The 24,724-nt window shown below is 37.4% G+C and overlaps 1 protein-coding gene across 4 annotated transcripts in view; it reads left to right on the top strand.

The window, feature by feature from the left end:
* The window catches only part of LOC110794102 (uncharacterized), a 33,028-nt gene extending 8,738 nt beyond the window's left edge, over nucleotides 1-24,290 (top strand). For 2 of the 4 annotated variants that reach the window (XM_056840553.1, XM_056840551.1), the window contains 6 exons: nucleotides 19,212-19,601; nucleotides 20,179-21,160; nucleotides 21,745-22,129; nucleotides 22,241-22,585; nucleotides 22,732-22,909; nucleotides 23,035-24,283. In XM_056840553.1, the coding sequence (XP_056696531.1) occupies nucleotides 19,234-19,601; nucleotides 20,179-21,160; nucleotides 21,745-22,129; nucleotides 22,241-22,512 (2,007 nt within the window). In that variant the 5' untranslated portion in view covers nucleotides 19,212-19,233 and the 3' untranslated portion in view covers nucleotides 22,513-22,585; nucleotides 22,732-22,909; nucleotides 23,035-24,283. Of the gene's footprint in view, nucleotides 1-18,025; nucleotides 18,968-19,211; nucleotides 19,602-20,178; nucleotides 21,161-21,744; nucleotides 22,130-22,240; nucleotides 22,586-22,731; nucleotides 22,910-23,034 lie in introns of those variants that run through there. The other 2 variants (XM_056840552.1, XM_056840554.1) reach the window with 2 other exon arrangements.
* The last annotated feature ends 434 nt before the right edge of the window (nucleotides 24,291-24,724 follow it).

Genomic DNA, 24,724 nt, shown 5'->3' with positions numbered 1-24,724 from the left:
CGGCAGGCCTCGTCCGATGCTTATTCGTACGATGCGCTTCCGATTAAATTTTCCGATTCCGGAATTCATTTCCGATACGAACAATATTTAATATTTCCGATTCCGGAATTAATTTCCGTTTCGAACAAATATTTAATATTTCCGTTTCCGGAATTATTTTCCGATTCCGGTAATATTTCCGATTCTGACAATATTTCCGTTTCCGGCAATATTTCTGATTCTGGCAATATTTCCATTTCCGATAATATTTTCCGATACGTACCATGTTTCCGTTTCCGGCAACATCTACGACTTGGATAATATTTATATTTCCGATACGATCCATATTTCCGTTTCCGGCAATATCATCGTTTCCGGAGTATTCATTTCTTGCCTGTGACGATCTTAGCTCCCACTGAAACCAAGATCCGTCGGTTCCGAATATTCATAGATGGAGTATTTAATGCCATTAAATACTTGATCCGTTTACGTACTATTTGTGTGACCCTACGGGTTCAGTCAAGAGTAAGCTGTGGATTAATATCATTAATTCCACTTGAACTGAAGCGGCCTCTAGCTAGGCATTCAGCTCACTTGATCTCACTGAATTATTAACTTGTTAATTAATACTGAACCGCATTTATTAGACTTAACATAGAATGCATACTTGGACCAAGGGCATTATTTCCTTCAGTCTCCCACTTGTCCTTAGGGACAAGTGTGCATTTCCTAATTCCTTTGTCGCTCGATGCTTGCTCTTGAACATAAGGTAAGAGTTGTCATCCTTATTATGTCCAGAGGTGTTCCTCGGTTTCAGAGTTCAACTGATCAAATAAACAGATAATCATAGCCTATGATTCATCCGAGCACGGCCATGCATTTCACAGTTTCTAGCTCTCCGAGTGGCCTTGTACAACTTTTAAGCATCTCATCCCGATTTATGGGAGGACAATCCCAATCTTGCGATCTTGAGATTAGACTTCGTTTGATAGGTGATTACCTGAGCGTTGCCTTTATAGCCTCCTTTTACGGTGCGACGGTTGGTCAACGTCAAAGCAACCGGTTCTCAAACAAGTAATCTCAAATCACTCAGGTATTGAGGATTTAGTGTCTAATAATTTAATGAAATTTACTTATGACAGATTTTCATCTCTTACAGTAAAGTTTCATAGGTCTTGTCCGATACTAGTCTTCCCAAAGTAAGTATCTATGCAAATGATTATAACATTGCCATGTCCACATAGTTCAAGAAACAGAACTACTAGTCATCTTGCATTCTAATCGTCTAACGTTTTCTATGCGTCCAATTTTATAGAAAACTCCGACCAGGGACCATTTTCAACCTTTAACATTCAAGTTCACTTGATAGACATTTCTTAGTCACAGGACTGGTCCTGACAGTCTATCTTGAATATATCGTCAAATTTGAAGGGACTCATCATTTAATACTAAACCAAGATTAAATGGAATATGAAAATACATTTCATATATGATAAATGTTCAACCCCAATGTTTTACAAGCATGGGCCTCAAACCCATCTTCTAAAACAGTTCATGGAATTCAAAGCTATGCTTGATTTCCAGTGCTACAATGTGAGTGTTGCTTCTCACTTGTTGCATAGGTTTAGTTATCATGCTTTGCCAATCTTTAATATCCTTTTCATCGAATGTTCTTCGAGATATGATGATAAGATCTTTTCGAGTTTGTTTATTATGTGATCTAGTCTTTCTTACTTCGATGGTGGTTTTACTCATTTTGCAATGAAGAACCATCAAGTTAGCAGACGTTTTTCTTGCTTCAAGAGTGGTTCTACGCATTTTTCAATGAAGAATCATCAAGCCAGCAGATAGGTGATCTACCCAAGTTCAGTGAAGAACTTTAAACAACCCTGTTTTATTGCTTCTTAGGCAATAATTACTTTTACTTCAACTTTATAGGTTGCTAGTGATGCTTTGTTTGGAATTACTTATCCAAGCAGTTCACAGATATGTGGAATACTCTCAACTATATCTTAGAACATAGAAATCATTATTTTAATTTCCCACGCAACAACTCATGGTCTCCAACCCATGTTGCCATTTCAAAACACGATGCTCTATAGCTCGTCCTTGCCAATGGTTAACTCCAAAGGGGTCTTGCTTGATCCTTTGCCAGTGTTTCTGCGTGTAGCATCAATATTTAGCATATCTTTATTTCCTTGAATCAAGAACTATTCCTATGTACCTTTTCAAGTACCATAAGTATTCTTGATCTCAATCTAGTTGATCTTCACTTAGATCAATAGAGATTGGTATATGTTCGTCATGGCTAAAGTCATACGATACGTTTTTGGCGATCCTCATATTATATCATACATGATAAATTCTTTTGCAGAATAATTCCCAATTGAATTCTATTCATGTAACTTTAGCTTATTCAATTTCAGCAGATACTGAATCCAGCTAAATTCTTTGACATATAATATAGGTTAAGAATCTCATTTAGACTCTTTGATGTTTAACTTAGTAAATGCTTATACATAGTTCAAACATCCTTTACTTAGATTTATTCACATGGGTCGAATATCTCCAATGGAGACTTTCGTGTTTGATTTAGTAAATGCCATTACTTAATCCAAAACAATATCATAAGATTTTTGTAAATAGATCTTAATACCCAGTATGTACTAAGTTTCGCCATGGTCCATCATTGATGAATTATTTCAAATCTAAGTTATTAGCATTTGAATGTTATTTCACAATAGAGAGATATGTGTGTAATACACATAGGACCAATTAAGTTTTAAGTACTCCCACTAAACTTCTTATATATCTATAAGAATCATGTACATTTTATGAAACTAAAATACTTATTAGCTTCACTAAAATACATTTCTAATTCCCAATTGCTTGCTTAAATCTGTACTTAGATTTCATAAGCTATCTTTCTTTTTCAAGCATTTATTTGGATCCACAAATCCTATGACATACCATGTACATAGTTTATTCCAACATTTTATTGAGGAATTGTTTTGTCATCCAATTGCTATATGTACCGATATGCAATCATTGCTTGAATTATAGACTTAAGCATTACGATTTTGCATGAGGTTTCAACACAATACACATCGTGAATTTGCTTGTAACCTTTAGCAACTAATCTAGCTTTGTGTGTGAACACAATTTCATGTTTGATGGTTTTTATCCTTAAAACAAACTTTGCAACCAATAGGTGTGAAACTATTCTTGCAAATCAACAAAATTTCAATTTTGTCATCAAAACATTGAGTATGTTTTATGGCCTCTAACCATTTAAAACATTTGAGTCTATATATGGCCTCTAACCATTTTAGGGAATCTGGGTTTCGTCATAGCTTTCTTACAGGTCACAAACTCATTAATCTACATGATAATAGTTTGACTGTAAGTTGTAGGTTTCTTCACTATCTAATAGAAGAATTGCATAGTTTCAGTGAGTTGAACTCTATGCCTACTTGGGTATAGAACATCAAACAATAGAATATCAATAGTCACTTGAAAGTCCTTTGAATATTCTGTTCTCCTTGAAGCACTTGTAAAGTCTTCTAAGAGATGTTTATTCTTTAAAGCCACTTGTAAAAGTCCTTACAGAATAAGTTCGGATTTTCTGAAGCACTTCGAAAAGCCTCCGGAATGTCCGTTTATGTTTGTTGTTCGCCTCGAAGATTTTCGAGGTCTATTTTCTCCCACTTGTCATTTTGGAAACGAATCTCCAAAAGGACATTATTTCGAGCAAACAAACATTATGTTCTCAAAAATTCGTGGTAGAAACAATACCCTTGTGTCTCATTTGAATAAATCACAATGAAACATATATCTAGACTTGGGCCTTAGTTTGTTGAATAACAAACACTAAGCTCCCACTGAGTTTAGCAACTCTTTAGATATATATAATTGAAAAGATATCCTGAAATTACTTTTCAATAGCTTTGACGAATTTGGTTTAGTTTGGTGGTAGTTGAGCATTTTGTTTTAGAAATTATAGGAAAAGTCTTTATGATTCATCATTGATCGAATCAAGTACTAATTGACTTCGATCATTCCAACGTAGATATGCCATATCTTATGGAGCTAGATTGTGAAATTACAACACACAATCATTGATGATCATATTTGGTCTCAAGTAATCATCAACATGATCTAACCTAGATCTTTATGATTTCTTGCCAAGTGGATTTTATACCTCTGAATCTTTGAACTAGCCAAACAGATTCAACTTATATCACATTTGAGTAAATAAACCTATATTCACTCAAATCCATGTGAAATAATAAAGTCATAAAACCTTTCTTTAGCTTTGAACTCTATCGTCTAGGCGTTCTAACAATAGTTCATATTCTTTGTTACTTTCAACAAGTAAGACTAGCTTGTCTTAAGTTGATCTAGAAATCAACCAACTTTCAAAAGTCCATCAAAATAGAGCTTTTTAATGTTAACTTGTTGATATGGTCTAAGCAACAATGCCAAAGATTAGTGGAACTCAAATCAAGAAGTTGATTTGAACCTAGTAAAGTTCTTTAAAGAGTTGTTTGTTTTAATCAAACATATTGACTCAATCTGTAATTGACCATTTCATTCAAATAAACAAACAAACATTGTTTTTGTTTTTCTTGAATGTGAGTTTTTCTGTGTTTTGAAAAACAGAAATTTAGGTATGCTGATTATGGAACAAAATAGCCATTAAGTTCCAGCCTTTGAAAGGACTTAAAACAAACTAGATGACCCTACAACTAATGTAGCATTGCCATGCTTTATTTCCCACTTGTAGGTCATTGGTGTATCCTAGCTTCCATTGTTTGAGTTATTACCGAAGTAAGAACCTCAAGCGGTATATGATACCAAGGAAGTTTGATTGCTAGGTCACTTCTCTTTAAACATAAACTTATAGGTAGAAACGGAATCGTAAATTCCTTTCATTTGTTCCTCGTTTTCCTATTTCTTGTACCCTTTCTTATAGTCTTAAGAATTGAATTCTTTAGTGTTGACTTTTATACTTTGTTAGACATGTCTAATGTCACCAACAAGGTTCTTTACCATTTTATGTTGAATATTTTGTTTCAACTAGATGATCTTACCAGAAGCTTCTAAAGTTCTCTAAGTATCGATCTATTCGAATGTCTAGGGACTAGACTCATTCGAGAAATAAATGGACAAAGATATTAGGTTGTTAACCATTGGTAAGGCTGAGCGTTTAAACTCAATGCTTTATGATCTCAAAACTACATTGTATTTTGAATTCACAAGCACCAATTGGTTTGCCATTCGATTTTGATATTCGAAAACAACCATAAAAGTCGATATAAGAAACGTACATTTTAAATTTCTCACTTTCTCTCTTTTCCGTGAATCGTTCTTGGATTCACTACCAATCGAGGAAATTTACTGTTACCTTTCTAAAAGGATTTATTGCAGTGCAAGATATTTAATTATAAACAATAATTAAAACATACATTGAAGCATGCAAAGTTTAAACATTTATCATGAATAATAACTTGAAATTAAAGCAACCATGCAATTCAAACAAGTTATTAGCATTTTATTCGATTTTATTGTTCCGGCAGGTGTGAATAAAATGATTCCAAGACCCTAAAATCATTGAAGAACTAAGCACAGTTTGTCGACTTAATCCTAAAACATCTTAGGTAAGCAAAAGCCTTTTGCTAATAGTCTAGAAACTACTCTTGGTTGATAGGTACGTCTAAGAACTTGTTAGGTAAACCTATCGATTTTGCCACGACATAAAAGGACTCCTTACTTATATCGTTGAGTTTCACCAAAACTAACATGTACTCACAATTATTTGTGTACCTTGCCCCTTTAGGACCAATAAGTAACACCTCGCTGAGCGAAAACTATTACTAGATTGATGTAAAGGATATCCAAGCAAGTGTATATTTTGGCATGGCACCTTTTAACTCAATTTTTAAGTTTGGAACTTAAGGCTCTTACTATGTTGGTTAGATTTTAAGTGAACTAAAATCCTTAATCATGCAACATAATCAAGCTTTTGATCTCATGCATTTTAAGACATATTTAAAACAATAAATAACTTAAAACATGCATAAGATATTTGTGATCTAGTATGGCCCGACTTCATCTTGAAGCTTTGACTTCAAAGTCCGTCTTGAAAATCTCCGTGGGAGGCACCATTTTCTTCAAATAGGATAAGCTATAACTAATTACAACTATTTGATGGTTCGCAGACCATATTTGAATTGAAAAATAACTTTGGTACTTTAGACCAATTACATTCAAATTAATGGTACGCAGACCATATTTTCTATCCTATTTGGGCCATACTAGTCACTTCATAACCTGCAAAACAGTACATATACAATATATACCATTCACCCATTCATTATCATGAATGGCCCACATAGCTGGTTAGTAAAACACATTATGCATCACGTAAACATTTGCAGTAATTAATCAAGGGCACCAATAATCTACCAATTATTCAGTCCTTATTAATTCTAATCAAGTTGTTTTAACCTTAAGGATTTGTAGACCTAATCAAGAGTTTATGACTAAAAAGCGCTCCCACTTAAACCAATAAATTCATATGCTTTACCAATTTTAAACATAAAAATGTATTTCTAGTCTAACCGGAAACATACAAATTTAATTAAAATTTAAAGCTCATATAAATTTATAATTGAATCCAAAAAGTTTAATTTAATTTCAGTCGTATTTAAATTAATTCATGATTTTAATTTTAGTAAAATAATTAGAATAAATAACATTTATTATAATTATAATATTCAAAATTAAAATCCAAGAAAATAATTTAAATTATTAATTTTAAAATTAATTAAAATTACGTGAACTGAAATTTTCAAATTAAACATTCAAAACGATCTAATCGTAACGCAAACACCCTACGCGTTGCACGCCCATGGGCCGCACGCACACAGCCATTGCTGGCCATGTGCGCGCAGCCCATGCGCTCGTCGCATAGCTGCCGCATCCCTATCGCAACCTCCGCATGCATTGGTGCTCGCTGCGCGCGCCAGCGCTCATCGCACGCGGGCTATCGCTCGCAGTGCGCGCGCGACATCGCTTGCTGGGCGCGCGAGCCATCGCTCGCTGGGCGCGCGACATCGCTCGCTGGGCGCGCGACATCGCTCGCTGGGCGGGCGAGCCATCGCTCGCTGGGCGCGCGACATCGCTCGCTGGGCGGGCGACATCGCTCGCTGTGCGCGCGAGCAATGCTAGGCGCAGCGCTCGTGGCACGCGAGCTTGCGCTCGCTGCGCGCGAGGCTGCGCGCTCTTGTGCGAGGCAGCGCGCGTTGTGGCGCAGCTCGCTTGCTGCCCACACGCGACTGCCTTGGCTCGCCCTTCGCCCATGCCCATTCGTCCATTGCTCGTGGCACACGACACAAGGCAGGGCTGCTGCCTTGTGCTCGTGCACTACGCCCTTGCTCATTGCATTCGTGCCGCACGGGCGACGAGCTCCCTTGCTCGTCGTCGCATGCCCGCATTATACAACACCCCTTAAGGGTAACACGAAGCGTCCATTGCTTTGTGCGTGCAAGTTTTATGAACGAATCGCATAAAAAAAATTTAAAATTTATAAAATTAATGACAAATTAATAAATATTATTAATTTCATAATTTTAGGGCGAAAAATCGAAAATTTATTATCCAATTGATTTCCGATTGTTATGGATTCAAGTCTAGGTCATAAAAATTTAAAATTTATCATAAATTTACAATTTTTATGGTGGTTTTTAATCATAGGTTTCTAATTAAATTACAATTAATTATGAAAATCAAATTAATTCTAAATTATTCTAATTTTCAACAAATTAATCATAATTACAAATTAGTTGCATAATTAACAAGACTAGGCATTCAAACTTGTTAAACATATGCAGTAGGTCAATCAAAAATTCAAGATTTATCAACAAGAATCGCAAATATTTAATTTAACATCTTAAATTTACGAAATTTTGCATTCGAAAAACTAAAACCTTCGAAAAGTCATAGTTGGGCTTCGAATTTGAGAATTCTGGGTTCGGCAGAAAAATACTGTTTTTGTCAAAATTTTAGAATGCCTTTTACATGCGGAATTGACACAAAAATCACTCAATTCGGATGAGTAACGAAGAAACTGCCGAAAAACTGCGTACGTATAATTAAATAAACGCAATTTGCAATTAATTAACAATTACGAAAATTAATCACCCCTTTTAATTCTTGCAAATTTGTAATATTTAACCATGTTCATGCAATTTAGATTATGAAAATAATAAGGGGCTCGTGATACCACTGTTAGGTTATGATACATATGACAATTCATAAATCATGCGGAAAAACCATAAACCCAGGAAAACATATTATTTACACATAATCATTTAGCATAGATTAGATGCATACTCTTTGTTGCGTGCCTTCCCTAGCTGCGCCCGAACCGAACAAGAACAAGTCTTTAGGACTCCAAGTGTCGTCCCTCCGTAGATAGTCCACAGCACGTCCGGATCGCCTTAAGATTGACCAACTAGAATCGCCCTTAAGGTACTATTATTTTCGGCACTTTATAGGCAAATGTGTGACTGAATTTTTCTCTCAAAAACTCACTTTGAATACTTTGAAACTCGTTATAAATTGTGAACCCAGGCCACATATTTATAGGGTTATGGAAAGGGAATTGGAATCCTATTCAGATACAAATTAATTAAACCTAGAATCCTACAAGAACTCTAATTTAATTAATTTATCAAATAGAATTAGGAATTTAATCATTAACCGAACTCTGCACGTTTTAGGAAATGTGCACGAACACAAACACTTACACAGGCACACACGGCAGCCACGATGGGCCGCCCATGCGTGCGCACAAGCAGCAGCCCACGCAGCGCCCGCGCGCGCTGCGCGCTGCGCGTGCTGTGCGCGCTGTGCGCGCTGCGCAGCCTGCTGGGCCTGGCGTGGCTGTTTGTGCGGCGCGCTTGGCTTGCTGGGCGATGGCCTGGCTTCGTGCTGGGCCTCGTCCGGCAGGCCTCGTCCGATGCTTATTCGTACGATGCGCTTCCGATTAAATTTTCCGATTCCGGAATTCATTTCCGATACGAACAATATTTAATATTTCCGATTCCGGAATTAATTTCCGTTTCGAACAAATATTTAATATTTCCGTTTCCGGAATTATTTTCCGATTCCGGTAATATTTCCGATTCTGACAATATTTCCGTTTCCGGCAATATTTCTGATTCTGGCAATATTTCCATTTCCGATAATATTTTCCGATACGTACCATGTTTCCGTTTCCGGCAACATCTACGACTTGGATAATATTTATATTTCCGATACGATCCATATTTCCGTTTCCGGCAATATCATCGTTTCCGGAGTATTCATTTCTTGCCTGTGACGATCTTAGCTCCCACTGAAACCAAGATCCGTCGGTTCCGAATATTCATAGATGGAGTATTTAATGCCATTAAATACTTGATCCGTTTACGTACTATTTGTGTGACCCTACGGGTTCAGTCAAGAGTAAGCTGTGGATTAATATCATCAATTCCACTTGAACTGAAGCGGCCTCTAGCTAGGCATTCAGCTCACTTGATCTCACTGAATTATTAACTTGTTAATTAATACTGAACCGCATTTATTAGACTTAACATAGAATGCATACTTGGACCAAGGGCATTATTTCCTTCACTTTGACTGAGTCTTGGAGTAAGACGATGGTCAAAGTATTAGACGGAGTGCGTCACACAAGCCATGGTATATGTGACCTGTTTTGCGAGGGTCTCACGAGCCCCCGAGTGATAACATTTGACTTAAGGGTCATCACTTGAAGTGTCGACATATCCCTCACGTGTCATTGGGATTTGTCAACTGATAGTATAGAAACTTCCTCACTTTGTCATTGGAAGGATCTAAAGGTGCGTAGAAACTCCCTCACTTTGTCATTGGGAGTAGCTACAGATGTTTTCGAAATCAAAGCTATAAAGTGTAATTGGGCCTGGCCAAGCCCAATCACGAGGTAATTTTTTTTTTTAAAGATTCTCATTTTCAAGGCTAGTTAAACGAGAAAACCCCCTTGTTTTTATAGGACGTAAAACGAAGGAAAATCCAGCACCCTTGTTTTTATAGGACGTAAAACGAAGGAAAATCCAGCAAAAGTTATCGCTGCAGCGACTAAGGACCTGTGCGGTTTTAATGGCGCAGACCCCGCCGGCTAAAGATGGCGAGCCTGTCCGCTAAGGGTGGACACCCCGTCCGATAGAAGTGGACGAATCTGTTTTTGAAATTTGAAAATAAGGACCTACGCGGTTTGTGGCGTAGACCCCGCCGCCTAAAGATGGCGAACCTTGTCCGCTAAGGGTGGACACCCCGTCCGATAGAAGTGGACGAATCTATTTTGAAATTTTTTTTGCTTTTTTGAAAATAAGGACCTACGCGGTTTGTGACGTAGACCCCGCCGGCTGAAGATGGCGAGCCTGTCTTAATTTTGAAGACTTTATTTTTTTCGAAAACTGAGGACCTGCGCGGCTAGTGACGCATACCCCGCCCGCTGAGGGTGGGCGAGCCCTGTCCTCTGAGGGTGGACACCCCGCTCGCTGGAGGTGAGCGAACCTGAATTCGTTTTTTCGATTTGGGATTCGTGTGCCGCGATCTTGCCCGATTAAGGTGGGCAAGTCCCTATTTCATTTCTTTTCTTGTGATTTCTTTTGAGAATTTCTTTTCATTTATTCTTGCAGGAGTGAATTCTTTCGAGGGATGCTCGGATTTAGTTGCAACCTGAATGTGGGTTGACAACATGCTTAGACGGACCATTGTCTTGTGGTCATCATCCTTTATGGTTTTGAGTTAGTCCTTACGGCTCAATTTAGCCACTACCTGGGTCCTTGATTAGGGGACTATGTATAGGTATCAACGGCGACCTTTGTCTTGAGATCGTAAACCGGTTTATTTTTTATTTTTTGAGACATCCAAACACGGGACTTCGTATAGCGTAGTCTGGGAATATTGTTTTTAAATTTGTATACTCTATATTTTCTTTCGTGCCCCCAAGAATTCGTGCTTGACGGTCATTTCTTATTGAAGAGGTTCCTTGGGGATACGCATTTCGTAATGTCCTTGATCGTGTTTGGGATTGCGCTCGTAAGTGCGAGCGATCTTTGTAGTGGCGTGCTACTTTTAACAAAGCCGTGAGGTGCGACTTTCGGCAATTTTAAAGTCGAATGAATATGGCAGGGCCCTATAGAAGTCAGAGCTGTTTTTTTTTTTAGGTCTGTGATCATGTTCGGCGCCCAAGCCTGGGCGTTAAAGATTTCGGCACCCAGCGCTGGGCGCTGAAAATAATTTCTGGCGAGGTTTCTTGATGACATAGTTGGCCTCTTGTTCATTCGCTTATTTCACTTGGAAGTTCTATGTATTCTCTCTTCTTTTGTTTTTTTCTTTGTTTTTAGAACGTGATGATTTTCTTGAGAAGCCGTAGCCGATTGGTGGACTACGGTGTTTGTTGCTTTGGGGCGATTATTTTAAGGAATTGTTGCTCTTAAGGCGTACAGTTATTGCGATAGTTGGGCGAGTCTATATGGCCCGAGGAACATACCTTGAGGTGTAAGACTTTGATCGCTCTTATATTTTTTTTGAACGTGTTTGTGAATGATGATATGTATGTGCGAACGAGCGTTCATAGAATGGCCGTTGTGTGCGGTCCATTAATCAGATTGCTTGAATTGTTTCATTTTTTTGAGCAACGACTGATTTTGAATAGTTTGCTTAGAAGCTTGATAGGGTTCAGGCCCATTCATGAAGTGGGCTCAAACATCGTGCCCTTTCGATTGTCCAAACATTTGCTTCGAGATTTTTTTTTATTTTGCTATGGTTGTTTCGTAGCTTGGAGCTCCCAAGTATGCATGTTGGGATGCTTCCTTTTGGCGTACGATTTTTGTAGGTTCTTTCGAGAAAGATGCCTTGGGGTTCCGCTCGTGTAGGTGCGAGTTATCCCTTCCGTGGTAGGTAATATTTTGCTACCTTTAATCCTTAATGTAGAAGTCGTGTGGCTTGCATTTTGAATTTGGGCGATAAGTAGTCTTTGCCTCTTTTACACGTGCTCTTGGTCGTGCCTACATTAGTGCAACATGCCTTACTCTTCTTTTAGACTTGTACCGTGGGACGGTTGAACTTATGGTGCGACGTAGGCTTGTGTGGCCTAACGGCGTGTCTTAGAACATTCTTCCAGGTGTTGGGATATCATTTCCATTGGAGTATTTCATCATGCCTTGTTCAGGTGCTCTAGCACCTTCTGCGTGGGTTTTCACGGCTTATTACTTCGTTCGATGCGAGGATTCATAGGTGTTTCTTTCTTGTTTTTATATCAGGGCAAGATTTAGCAAGCAGAGATATTCAGCGCCCAGGCTGGGGCGTTAAAGATATCGGCGCCCAGCTCTGGGCGTTGAAAATGATTTCTGGGTATATTTTGACAGTTCTTATCCTTGATGTTTTTCTTTCGTTTTTGCTTTGGAACGATGTAGACTGTGTAACGGGCGCTTTATAGGGCGAGCGTTATGTGCAGTAGTTTGATCGGAGTTTTGGTGACTCGCGATTTTCAGTTACCCTTGTTAGTGGGGTGACTTTATATATTCTAAGTAGCGCTTAGAATTTGGGAGGGGTTGTAGCCATTCTAAGGTTCGTTTTACACGATCAAACCTTAGGATTGTGCCCCTATGATGTATGTATAGCATTAGCGTCGAGAATTTGCGATAAAATCGTCATTTCGAGCATTTTTAGAGTGTTTTTCTCAAGCCCCCAATTGTAGCTACGGGATTGGCTTGGTGCTATAATGCTTTGCATACGCCTTTATGCATTCATGGTGACACGGATCATGAATAGTTCGAACCAGACTCGTTTAGTGCGAGGTACGTTCGAGTAGTAATCTGCTACTTCTCTTGTAAATGTCGTATTATGCGACATTGCCATGGTCAAGGTAGTCACATGTTGAAGTGTGCCTTGTCCAAAATCTAGGTGCCTTTCTTTACCCATAATCATATTTAGAAATATTTTTGACTCATTCGCAACATCGGGATAAACGCATACTTAAATTAAACCAACGACTCTTTATTATGTTCGAAGAAGTCTTTGAAAATTATTTGGAAGTTATTTAAAATCCGAATCCTACTGTGTACAATCCGAGGTGTCCTAAGCAAGTTGATTTATAGAAGGGTTCGTACAGGATTACATAAGTGAATCAAAATACTGTTACGATTTTTGGGATGCTGTCTAAGGATTTGTTGGAAGCCAGGGTGCAGGCGTCAAGATATACTTATGCCCGTTTGGCATATGCTTTAGGTTTTTAAGGCCATCTTTTCCAGAATTGCGGGAATATAAACCGTTTTCAAATTGACTTAGATTTACTTGGTGTATGTCTGTATAAAAGGTCAAGGTATACTTAGTTCCTTCTCTATCTCTTTCATTTCAATCTTTTAGCCCCCAGTTGCTATTATGTCTTCCCATTAACGATGCTTTTTAAATTTGGATTTTAGATGTCCGTGTCATATGTCTGAGTAGGGTGAGCCTTGGTTAAGTGCCAAGTCCTATTGACAATGTCTGATTTTTTTTTCAAAGGGGATTCGCAAGTATTTGAATTACCATGAACGGGTGCCCTGAGTTCGAAGGAACGATGGGGCAATGCCGTAGAACGATCTCTTTATTGCAAGCTTATTGCCTTTACTACTTGTCGGCGACTATGACTGTGTCTAGTGGTGAAAGAAGGTCTTCAAGCGAACGACTATGTCTGGTGGTGAAAGAAAGTCTTTAGGTGAGTTAGTTCGCTTTAGGGAGGGTCAAGTCGAGTATTTTAGAGGTCATGGACGCTTGCGCTAGCCCCCATTCAATTGAGGCAAAGCGGTGTTTTGAGTCTTGGCTAAGTGCCTAGGAGTGTGAGTGCTCCTTCTGGCAAGGGTACGTGCCCTTATTATTTTTCGATATATGCACGTTTTGGCATCTTGGTGACTTGGATTCTTCCTTTGATTTAAATTTTTCTTTCGACTTGGATTGCAAGTAATTAAATTTCAATAAGGGACTTCTATTTTTTATTCTTGTTATTCTATAGGCTTTAATATTTTTGCAAATTGGTTGGACCGAATCATGGATTGCCTACGTATCCGCCTTAAATAGATTTAATTTGGAATCAGGTCTTGCGTAGTTCTTAGCCTAGAAAATGGTTTCTTAGAATGCCGATTTTAAACAAGTACGTTCTGAGGTGGAAACATATTATTTGAAACGGTAGAATAAGTGAAGTTTTTTATTATTTTAATCCGCTGCCTTGCCGTAAGCCAAAACTTTGTTATATATATTTTTTTTTGAGTACATGTATATTTTTTGGTGGTACGTATATCTGAATACGTGCTGTACCCCTCCAAGTGTTCGTTATTTTTCCGTGCATGTGCGGATAAAATGACGAGCACTTCTGGACAAAATTTGGCGAGCAGAGAGATTCAGCGCCCAGGCAGGAGCGCTAAAGATTTCGGAGCCCAGCTCTGGGCGCTGAAAATGACTCCTGGGACGGATTCTTTTTTGGTGCGCTAAATGCTTCATTTTTCTTTTTTAGACTTTTAGAGGCGCTTTTGCAAAGTTTCTTTTTTATTATTCACATTTTATTTTTTTTTGCAATTTTCATTTTTTTCCTTTTTTGTGTTTGTGACTCAAGACGGCTTGAAAGATGGGTTGAATGAGATAGGATAATTTGTATAGGTATTGGTCAAGCATGAGGATTACATCAACCAAGGCCAATGAATAGCATGGGGATGGCTCAAGGGTATATCAACAGGATGTATCCAAATAAGTTATATGGTCCTTGTGCTAATGGTGGTGTAAGAGCAGGTTTTGGAAATAATGGGTATGACGCACGTGTCAATGGCCGTGCGTGGTTTGCGGTTGACAACAAGTTCGAGAACAAGAGTCGAGGTAATGGTTTCTTGGGTTATGGTGATGAGAACATGGACGGGTTAAATGAGCTGAACAGGGGCCCCAGAGCGAAAGCGTCTAAGAACATAAGGATTGGAAAGGGTAGACATCGTAGAATTTTATGATTTGGATTGGTTGACTCAATTCTTTTCCTTCGTTTGCTTGGGTAAATTCCGCACTTTGGGAGGTACGGGCTAAGTATTTCATGGATCGCTCTTTTCGCTCTCCCTTTTCTCTCTCTGTTTTAAGAATTTCGTGGCTTGCTCTTTTCGCTCTCCCTTTTCTATTTTTTCCTTTTTGCTTGGGATTTCTCCCCAACATAAATCCTTCAATCAATTTTATTTGGGCTAAAAGGTAGATGGTTGTGGTCTTTGAGTCACGAGGCGAGACTGAGTGAGCCTCGTTTAGTAGGCCTATGGTGGACTTTAACTTTATTAGGGCCTAGGGTGGACCTTTAAATTGTCTTACTTTGCAAGCGTATTTAGTCGTTTCTTAAAAAGTGCAAATAGCGTGGATTCAAAATGTTATTTTTACCTTATTGAAATTTAACGAAAGAATTACATCGAAATATTTTTTTTGTTCTTTTTCAGATTCCGGTTTTACGGGATTTAATGGGAAGTTGTGACTTAGACTCAAACTTTCATTAATCTTTCTGATTATAACCCGTGTAGGAATATAAGGAGGTGGCCTAGACACAAAATAATGACGCGGCGTAAGCCTATAATACTTGACCAAGCGACTCTCAGACTTAGGCTAATTGAACCATAACTTTCGTTGGTTGACACTTTAGATTTTAACCCTTGGGTGTTCATTTGTCATGCGCCGTTTTGCTTAATGTTGGCAAGGTAGTTAGTTGGGGAGATCGAATTTTTATTTTTGCAAGACTAGAATCATTAGTGCGACTTCTCTCTTAGTGTGTATTGCTTTACCCCAATGGTAGCCTTATGGCATGCCGATTTGGGTATTTTCATGGTTTGTCATGTTGCATTCATGGAAAATCTTTTAGTCCGTACTTAAAAGTGTTTAAAGGAGTGAGTGGCTCGAGAGGACTATGATAGTCGTGACCCAATGTGATTATAATCCTTGAGGCCATTAATTTTTGCTAATGGTATTGACACCTTAGGTTCACTTTGGGGGTTGTGCGACTATGTGGGAATGATGTTCAGAATGTGACTGTTTCCATTTTGCAAATAATATATTCTTTTATTGGTGAGAGAGAGTATTGAGGCCGTAGACTCTTAGCAAGGGATGACAATTACATATGGGTGCTTATTGATTTAAATGTCAGGAAGGGAGACTCAATATGGTTTAACCTTTTGACTTGCAGAACGACACCAAGCATTAGGACCGATTCTATGGATAAGACAACTAAGACTTAGGATTTGGATTGTACTTTGGCCTAGCCTAGTCTAGACTCGGATTTATTTTTTATTCGAACATTATTTTTCTTGAAGACTCTTATTTGAACATTATTTTTTGAATACTTTGCCCATGTGACATTCATAGTTATTAGCATGTTCGGTTTTGTTGCCGAGCATTGTCGTCGTAGGAGGCCTAACAACGACACAAAGAGTTATTTATTTTTATTTTTTAGTCGCTTTTAGAATCGAGTGCCTTTTCATACGCCCTCGCAGCAATTTTTTCGAAAAGTTTTTGTTTTGCTACGTATATTTTTTATGCGCGGGCACCGAGGCTGCTATGCCTGACCAAAAGGCCAGGCAGCGACTTCAGCGCCCAGCAGTGGGCGTGAGAAATTTCGGCGCCCAGCCAGGGGCGTTGAAAATGCGTCCCTGGGTGGTTCTCGTTTTCAGTTTTCGTCTACTTTTGTTTTTGCAACTTTAATTTTGCGTGCTTGCCTTATAACGTCCTTTACGCGTTGTGCAGCGTTTGTGGGATTCGTTACGGCCATCCCGAGCGTCGCTTATTTTTGTGGCGATCGTTCGGGCTTGCGGAACACGTATTTTGGTATAACTCTTTGGCCAATTGGTTCATGAATGTTTGGGCAATTTTTAAGGTCGTTGGTTTTCTAGCATTATTTGTCTAGCATTATTCGTACGCACAATCATAACATAGTCACATAGTTCGCTACACATAACTACATTACAAACTTGGATTTGAAAATTAAATATGTCACGTAGTTTATGATAGGCTTCTATGGGTAGTATTTGCGCCTGGCTTGGTACCGCTTCTATCGTAGATCCAACACATGCCCCGGTCGAGGTAGTGTCTTCAACAGACGAATTTCGCTCAAGAGGCCAACCCGCAAATGCAAGCCAAGGGGGCATGCAGGCGAGAGGGACCTAATGGGCGAGCGATTGAGTTCAGGATAGGTGTACTACCTGCACAAGTACCGAGTGGGAAACATGCGCGGCGTATGCACCCCCCTATTGGCGAAAAAAGGTATCCTTAGTCCCAACTCCCGAGGGAGCCGAGATTCGTTATGCGGTTCTGCCCGTTCACATTAATATGCTGATTTTCAGGTCGTCCCAACTTGATGGGGAAATAAACGCGGGGTAGGATCGTTTCACCCATCGGCTATTTTGATTACCTACAAGCACGAGTATTTCCTTCACTATCCCCAGTGGAGTCGCCACTGTGAGGGGGTCGAAAAAGCACGAGGCTAATGCGTGACCTCGTCCCTCGTGGGTGTGACGATTCTTTTTATTCAATCAAGTGTAATTGGATTCCCTGTGAGTATACACCCAATTGACTAGTAATATAGGAGTCGCCATTCAGTTTTTAACGACAATGAGAAAAACTGACAAAACCTGGTTATCGTGACATAAAGGGAGTGCAATTATGTTTGACCACGACGGCCGTAGGTTCCCTTGTGATCCCTGGTGTGGGGATCTCTCAATATACACCCGCAAGGTAGAGATTGAGGGTTCGGGGGACTGTAACTACCGAGAGGAGTACTTCGCTCGTCGATAACTCCAGAGGCAGGATATCCTTACTAGCTCAGCATAAATAATTGAAGGGACATGCGTTAACTATTAAACTAATCTGAGTTGATTTTAGCAATATGCAACATATAATACTAGATCGATCGCGATTATCTGATTTACATAGCATTAAGGGACCTAGCATGATAATCCAATTTCCCAAAAATATTATATTTGTTAGGCGTGATAGAACAATCAGATTAGGTTAGTTTAACAGTTCATAAAAAGGGCGAGGAAAGCAGTTAAATCATCGAAAAGGGACACATTACGACGCACCCTTGAGAGGTGCGTCACGGTTCTCAGAAAACTAACCACTTTGACTTTGCTATTTCTCCTTTTTATTTCACGAATCTCAATTATGGGACAGGATACGTTCTGTTCGATTTATGGATCGATTGCGACAGAACGCGTGAACAATTTCACAGCGAGAGGCTTAGGCTAAGGGTTGGAGTCAATACTCAGAATAGAATTATGTGTTGTTGTGTGTCTTTTTCACGTCGAACTTAGGGGTCTATTTATAGGAAAAAGTGGCGTAGAAAGATAGTTTTTCAGGAATTTGAATACGAAATGGATTAGGAAAAGAATCCGTCCCAGGTATTTTCGGCGCCAAGCTCTGGGCGCTGGAATTTTCGGCGCCCAGGGCTGGGCGTTGAAAATAGGGTCTGGCATAATTCTTTGTCAGATTGGACTCTAGAGTACGGAGTTCATTAAGAGACTTAATCCGAGTTATTTGGTGCGTATCAATTTACGACGGAATGCGTCTGGGCCCTTTACGAACTCTAGGTTCGTTATGAGTTTAATTAATACGTTAACTCTTTTATCGAACTGCGATAGGAATAGAATTCCTTTTACAATTTCTATCTCTTTTAGGATTTATGTTGGAGTGCAACACCTAATTCTGACAGGTTTCTATCTTTTTTATTCTTACTACGTTTAGCAACTACCCTTTACGGCAGTTACTATTTTTAGCAGGTTTCCATAAATAGCAGGTTTCGGGTGAAATGAAAAGGGGAATTGATATTCGTTTATTTTATAGGAGATGCGTTGTCAAGTGGAGATTTATGCTTTCATCATCGAACCTTTCCCTTTCGGGAATGGGGACAAAAGTAGGTGTCTACAACCTTTCTTCAACTAAATTGAGTATTTCAGTTTGTTTTATTTCACCGTTGTACTTTGCTATGTTAAAGTTTTAGTTTTGTATAATAAAGTTATGGAAATTTCCCTAAAAGTTAAGACAGTTTTCAATCATCTAAGACCTAACTTTTTCTATTAATAACATAACTTTAACTGCTAAAAGTATTACTTTTATATTTCCAAAATTTTCATCTAATGTGAGTTTAACATTTGTAGTGATTTTTGACATCATTGAATCATGCCGAGAACTAAAATTGCTAATAAGAGGGAGGTTTTACAAGAAGATGAGGAGATACATTATCCAGATTCAGATGAATATGTATATGATGATGATGAAGATGATGCTTATGTAGATGATGAGGATGAGGATGAGGACGGTAATGGTGATGAGGATGATGAGGCTGATGATGAGGATGATGAGGCTGATGAGGTTGATGAGGCTCATGTTAAACCGGCAGGCAAAGGGAAGAAGAAGCTGGGAGTCATGGAGAAGAAAGTAAAGGTTAAGGCTGAGATGCTTGAAATAAAAGCCAAAGGGAAGAAGGCAAGGATTAAGGCTGAGGTGGATGCTGATGTTCCTGTTGAATCTGATAATGATGTCCAGATGTGAGTTTTACAATTTGTTTTATTTCCCAAATTGACTTTTTCTGTGTTAAAGTTGTATTTGTGTACCTTAAACTTATGGGAAATGATATAAAGTTAAGATAGAATTCATCATCTTAAACCTGACTTTAATAATTAATAACTTAACTTTAACTGCTAAAAGTCTAACTTTTACTTTTTTTTTTACCTTTCTTCAATTAATGTGTGTGTTCCAATTTGTTTTATTTCTCACATTGACCTTTTCTATGTTAAAGTTGTACTTTTGTACCTTAAAGTTATCAAAAATGATCTAAAGTTAAGACATAATTCCTCATCTTAAACCTGACTTTAATAGTTTATAACTTAACTTTATCTGCTAAAAGTCTAACTTTTACCTTTTTGACTTTTTTCACCTAACTTTAACTACTAAAAGTCAACTTTTTCCTTTGTAATATAAAGTTGTAGTTGTGTAGGTTAAAGTTATAGTATTTGTTGTAAATATTAAGAAAGTCTTCCGTCATCTGAAACCTAACCTTTTACTGTTAATAACCTAACTTTAACTGCTAAAAGTCTAACTTTTACCTGTTTAACTTTTTTTCAGCTTGGATGGGGGTTGCAGTACTTCAAACATGATTACCCAATGTAGACCAAATTCTTTGTCAACTGTCATGCAAAAATTCACTACAAATCAAATTAAGGCTGTTTCGGAAATTAGATTCGGGTGGTTGTTTTCTTTACCTAAACAAACTTCTAAGTTAGATATAACATTATTTCCCTCGTTGATTGATCATTTTGATCCGGTTAGTTGGTTATTTAAAATAGAAGCTGTAAAGGAATTCATATTTACTTCATCTGATGTGCATGATGTGTTTCTTCTCCCATTACATTCTCACAAGACTATTGTAGACAACAACACTAGGACTAAGGATGTAGGTTTGAAAAATCAATGGAGAGAATACTTTCAAGTTAAAAAAAATGTAACCATTCCACTGCATCAGTTGGAGATTAAGATGGGTGAATTAGTGGATAGTGGAGAAATGTTCAAGCGAATATTTGTGATGTTTGCATTCTCTGTTTTCTTAGCTCCTATAGCTAATAGGACTGCTGATTTGGGTTTAGTTAAAGTTCTTGAGGATGTAGATGAAATAAAGAATCTTGACTGGTGTGGATATGTCCATGAGATACTTTGTCGAGCTATTAGGAAGTATAAAACTTCAGGCTGCCAGGGTAAAGTTGGTGGTTGTTTATGGGTTTTACAAGTTGTCTATTTTCATCGCCTTCAATTCAGGGGCATTGCAGAGAGTTGTAGTCTTCCGTTGATGAAGCATTGGTCTGGTACCAAAATCTACGAAAGGCTTGTTTTGGAAAAGGATTCAACTTGCTTTGGTAGTGGTATATTAAATACTGTGACCTACCTTGTTTGTCAAAAGTTGGGTTTTGAAGATGGTTTTGCCAAGATTTGTACTAGGGATAAAGATGGAACATGCAATATTGGTGCCGCTAATGATGATGAGAACCATATACGGTTCATCATTCCTGATGGTCAATTGTCAAATTCAGTAATTCAATCAATTGCATCTGATGTAAGTTTCTTCTCAACATTTTTATAGCTATTTTATGTTTTATTAAATTTTTTATTGTAGTTTTGAATTTTTTTGTTAAAGTTAAGGATTCTAAAGTTAAAGTTAAGGATTCTGAAGTTAAAGTTAAGGATTTTGAAATTAAATTTAAGGACTCTGAAGTTAAAGTTGAGGATTTTGAAGTTAAAGTTAAGGATTCTAAAGTTAAAGTTAAGGATTCTAAATTTAAAGTTAAGGATTCTAAAGTTAAAGTTAAGGATTCAAAAGTTAAAGTTAAGGATTCAAAAGTTAAAGTTAAGGATTCAAAAGTTAAAGTTAAGGATTTTAAAGTGAAAGTAAAGGACTCTGAACTTAAAGTTGAGGATTTTGAAGTTAAAGTTAAGGATTTTGAAGTTAAAGTTAAGGATTCTAAAGTTAAAGCTAAGGATTCTGAAGTTAAAGTTAAGGTTTCTGAAGTTAAAGTTAAGGTGTCTAATGTTAAAGTTAAGGTTTCTGAAGTAGAAATCATGAACCTTTTCAAACAAAATTTTTACTTTCAGTAGTCTAACTTTTAATTGAAAACGTCTAACTTTTCCTGAATCTTGAAGGAAATCCATGCGGAGTTTTTGAAAATGAAGAGGAATTTGGACATTGTTTCAAATTTCCATTTGAAACAACTTGAAGCTAAATTAGCAGTGATATGCCGCTCATCTCCATCGTTGCCTGATGATGATTTGGATCCAAAGTATTATGCCATGATGCAAGAATTGGCTGAGATTGTACTTTCAGTTCAGTCTATACCTGGAGGTTTGGCGAATGTAGCTTGTGATGCAATACCTGTTGCTACACCTCAGAATGTTAGTCCAAATGAAAAGATTCAAGAAGTTCTTCATCAACTAAATGTCAACGAAATTGGCAACGAGACTGCTGTACAGTGTGACGAACCTCCTATTGTTGATGCTATCACTGATCCAACTCAGCAGACCAATGCAGGTGCAACTTTAACTTTAATATTCCAGTTTACTATATTGAAAAGTTAGAAATATCAATAAAAACTTTAACCTTTTTACATTAAATGTTAAGAAATCATTTATTCTACTACAGGCCCAACTCTGGAGGTTGATATACAGCCAGACTTATCTGAGCAGCCGATTGCACCTCTTCCAAGTGTTTCCCCTCTTCCAAGTGTTTCCCCTCTTCCAAGTCATAAAACTACTTCAAAAGAATTAAAAGTTTACGATCCAACCATCGGTTATCATTCCATTATTCACTCTTCTTCTGTAATGGCAAGGCTAAAGTTGGAATTCCATGTGGTAAGGTTAATGTTGAACCATTCCTTGTTGGAAATTTCATGCGTTTTTACAAGAGGGACATGAAACGTATGCCTGAGTTGTATCAAGAAGTTGCTGATTATTGCCTTATGGATGATTCTGTCGTAGTGGATGCAGAGTAAGTCTTTTAATTGTTTTATATAATGTAACTTAATTTTGACTAAGTGAAGGCTAAGGTTTAATACATAATCCTAACTTTAAGTACAAAAAGCATAACTTTAACTTAATACAGCATAACTTTGATTTTTGATTTTCTTTTTTTAGGGAAACTTTGGTCTGGTTTGATCCAGTACACATGATACAAAAAGAAGATATGTTGTCACTTGCTGAAGATCAAGAGATCTATCTGCCCATTATTGAGTGTTGGGTGTTAATGATAAATGCGAATGAAATGCGGAATGCCTCACTGCCTTCCAAATTCTATTTTGGTGTCCGCCAAAGTGTGAGTTTCTTAAAATTGTGTAGTAGTTCAGTAAAAGTTAAGGTATTTTTAGGTAAAGTTAAAAAATATTTATTAAAATTTAGGAAATGTTTATGTTGTACTAATTTGTTTGTTTTCTTTTTTAGGAAATTCTGGAACTTCTTTGGCAAGATTCAACTAACGCGATTGCTATGGATCAACTTCTAGTTTGTTGGAAAGAGTGGAATGATATTCACAACACTGGCTTTGACATCACCTGTGTTGCACTGGTCAATTACTGCTTGTGCATCACCTCAAAATTTAATTAAGGATTCTAAAGTTAAAGTTAAGGATTCTAAAGTTAAAGTTGAGGATTCAAAAATTAAAGTTAAGGTTTCTGAAGTTAAAGTTTAGGAATCTAAAAAAAAAATATTAAAGTTAAAGTTAAAGTTAAAGTTAAAGTTGAGGATTCTAGAGTTAACGTTAAGGTTTCCGAAATTAAAGTTTTGGATTCTGAAGTTAATATAGATATCTTTAAAACTAACTTTTACTTTTAAAAGCTTAACTTTAACTGCTAAAAGTGTTATTTTAACATTTTACCTTTCTTCATTTAATTAAGGATTCTAAAGTTAAAGTTAAGGATTCTAAAGTTAAAGTTGAGGATTGAAAAGTTAAAGTTAAGGTTTCTGAAGTTAAAGTTTAGGATTATAAAAAAATAAAAATAAAGTTAAAGGTAAAGTCGAGGATTCTAAAGTTAAAAGTTAAGGTTTCTGACTTTAAAGTTTTGGATTCTGAAGTTAATATAGATATATTTAAAACTAACTTTTACTTTTGAAAGCTTAACTTTAACTGCTAAAAGTGTTACTTTAACATTTTACCTTTCTTCATTTGATGTGTGTCTTCCAATCGGTTTTATTTTACACATTGTCCTATTTTATTAAGTTGTATGTTTAAATTTTAAAATTTAATTAAGGATTCTAAAGTTAAAGTTAAGGATTCTAAAGTTAAAGTTGAGGATTTTAAAGTTAAAAGTTAGGGTTTCTGAAGTTAAAGTTTAGGATTCTAAAGTTAAAGTTTAGGCATCTGAAGTTAAAGTTTAGGATTCTAAAGTTAAAGTTAAGGTTTCCGAAGTTATAGTTTAGGATTCTGAAGTTAAAGTTGTTAGTTATGACAAATATAAAACATATATATTTCATGCGGAAAAACCATAAAGCCAGGAATCCAAATTAATTGACACATAACAATTAGCATAATTTAGGATGCATACATTTGTAGCGTGCCCTCCCTAGCTGCTCCCGAACCGAACAAGAACAAGTTTAGGACTCCAAGTGTAGTCCCTCCGTAGATAGTCCACAACACGTTCGGATCGGCCTTAGATTCAATTAACTAGAATTTAGCCTAAGGTATTATTTTATTCGATAATAATTTGTGGCAAATTATTAACTTTAGTTTTTAGCTTAAAACTATATGAATACTTTTTTTTGATGTTTTATAAATTGTGAATGCCATCACCTATTTATAGGGTAGGATTATCGGAACTAGAAACCTACTAGGATTCAACTTATCTAATTCTATTAGAATTAGATACTAATTAAATCTGTTAAATTAGTGTTTAACTCAACAACTAATTCTAGTAGTTTTAGGAAAATAATCTTTAATCGAACTAATCCTAAATGCTTAAGGATTCGAAGAATGCACGAACTCAACGCACACACACGCACAACCCACGAAGGGCGTTGGGCGTGCGCGCGGTGCTCGGCCCAGCAGCGCTGGCTCGCAGCCCATGCTTGGGCAGGCCAGCCTGCTGGCCTTGCCTTGCTCGTTGGGCCTGGCCTTGCATGCTTCTTGGCTAGGCCT

The sequence above is a fragment of the Spinacia oleracea genome, chromosome 3 (assembly GCF_020520425.1).
Source record: "Spinacia oleracea cultivar Varoflay chromosome 3, BTI_SOV_V1, whole genome shotgun sequence".
Classification (NCBI taxonomy): Eukaryota; Viridiplantae; Streptophyta; class Magnoliopsida; order Caryophyllales; family Amaranthaceae; genus Spinacia; species Spinacia oleracea.
The sequence above is the reverse complement of the archived record's forward strand: the minus strand, read 5'-3'. Positions and strand labels throughout refer to the sequence as shown.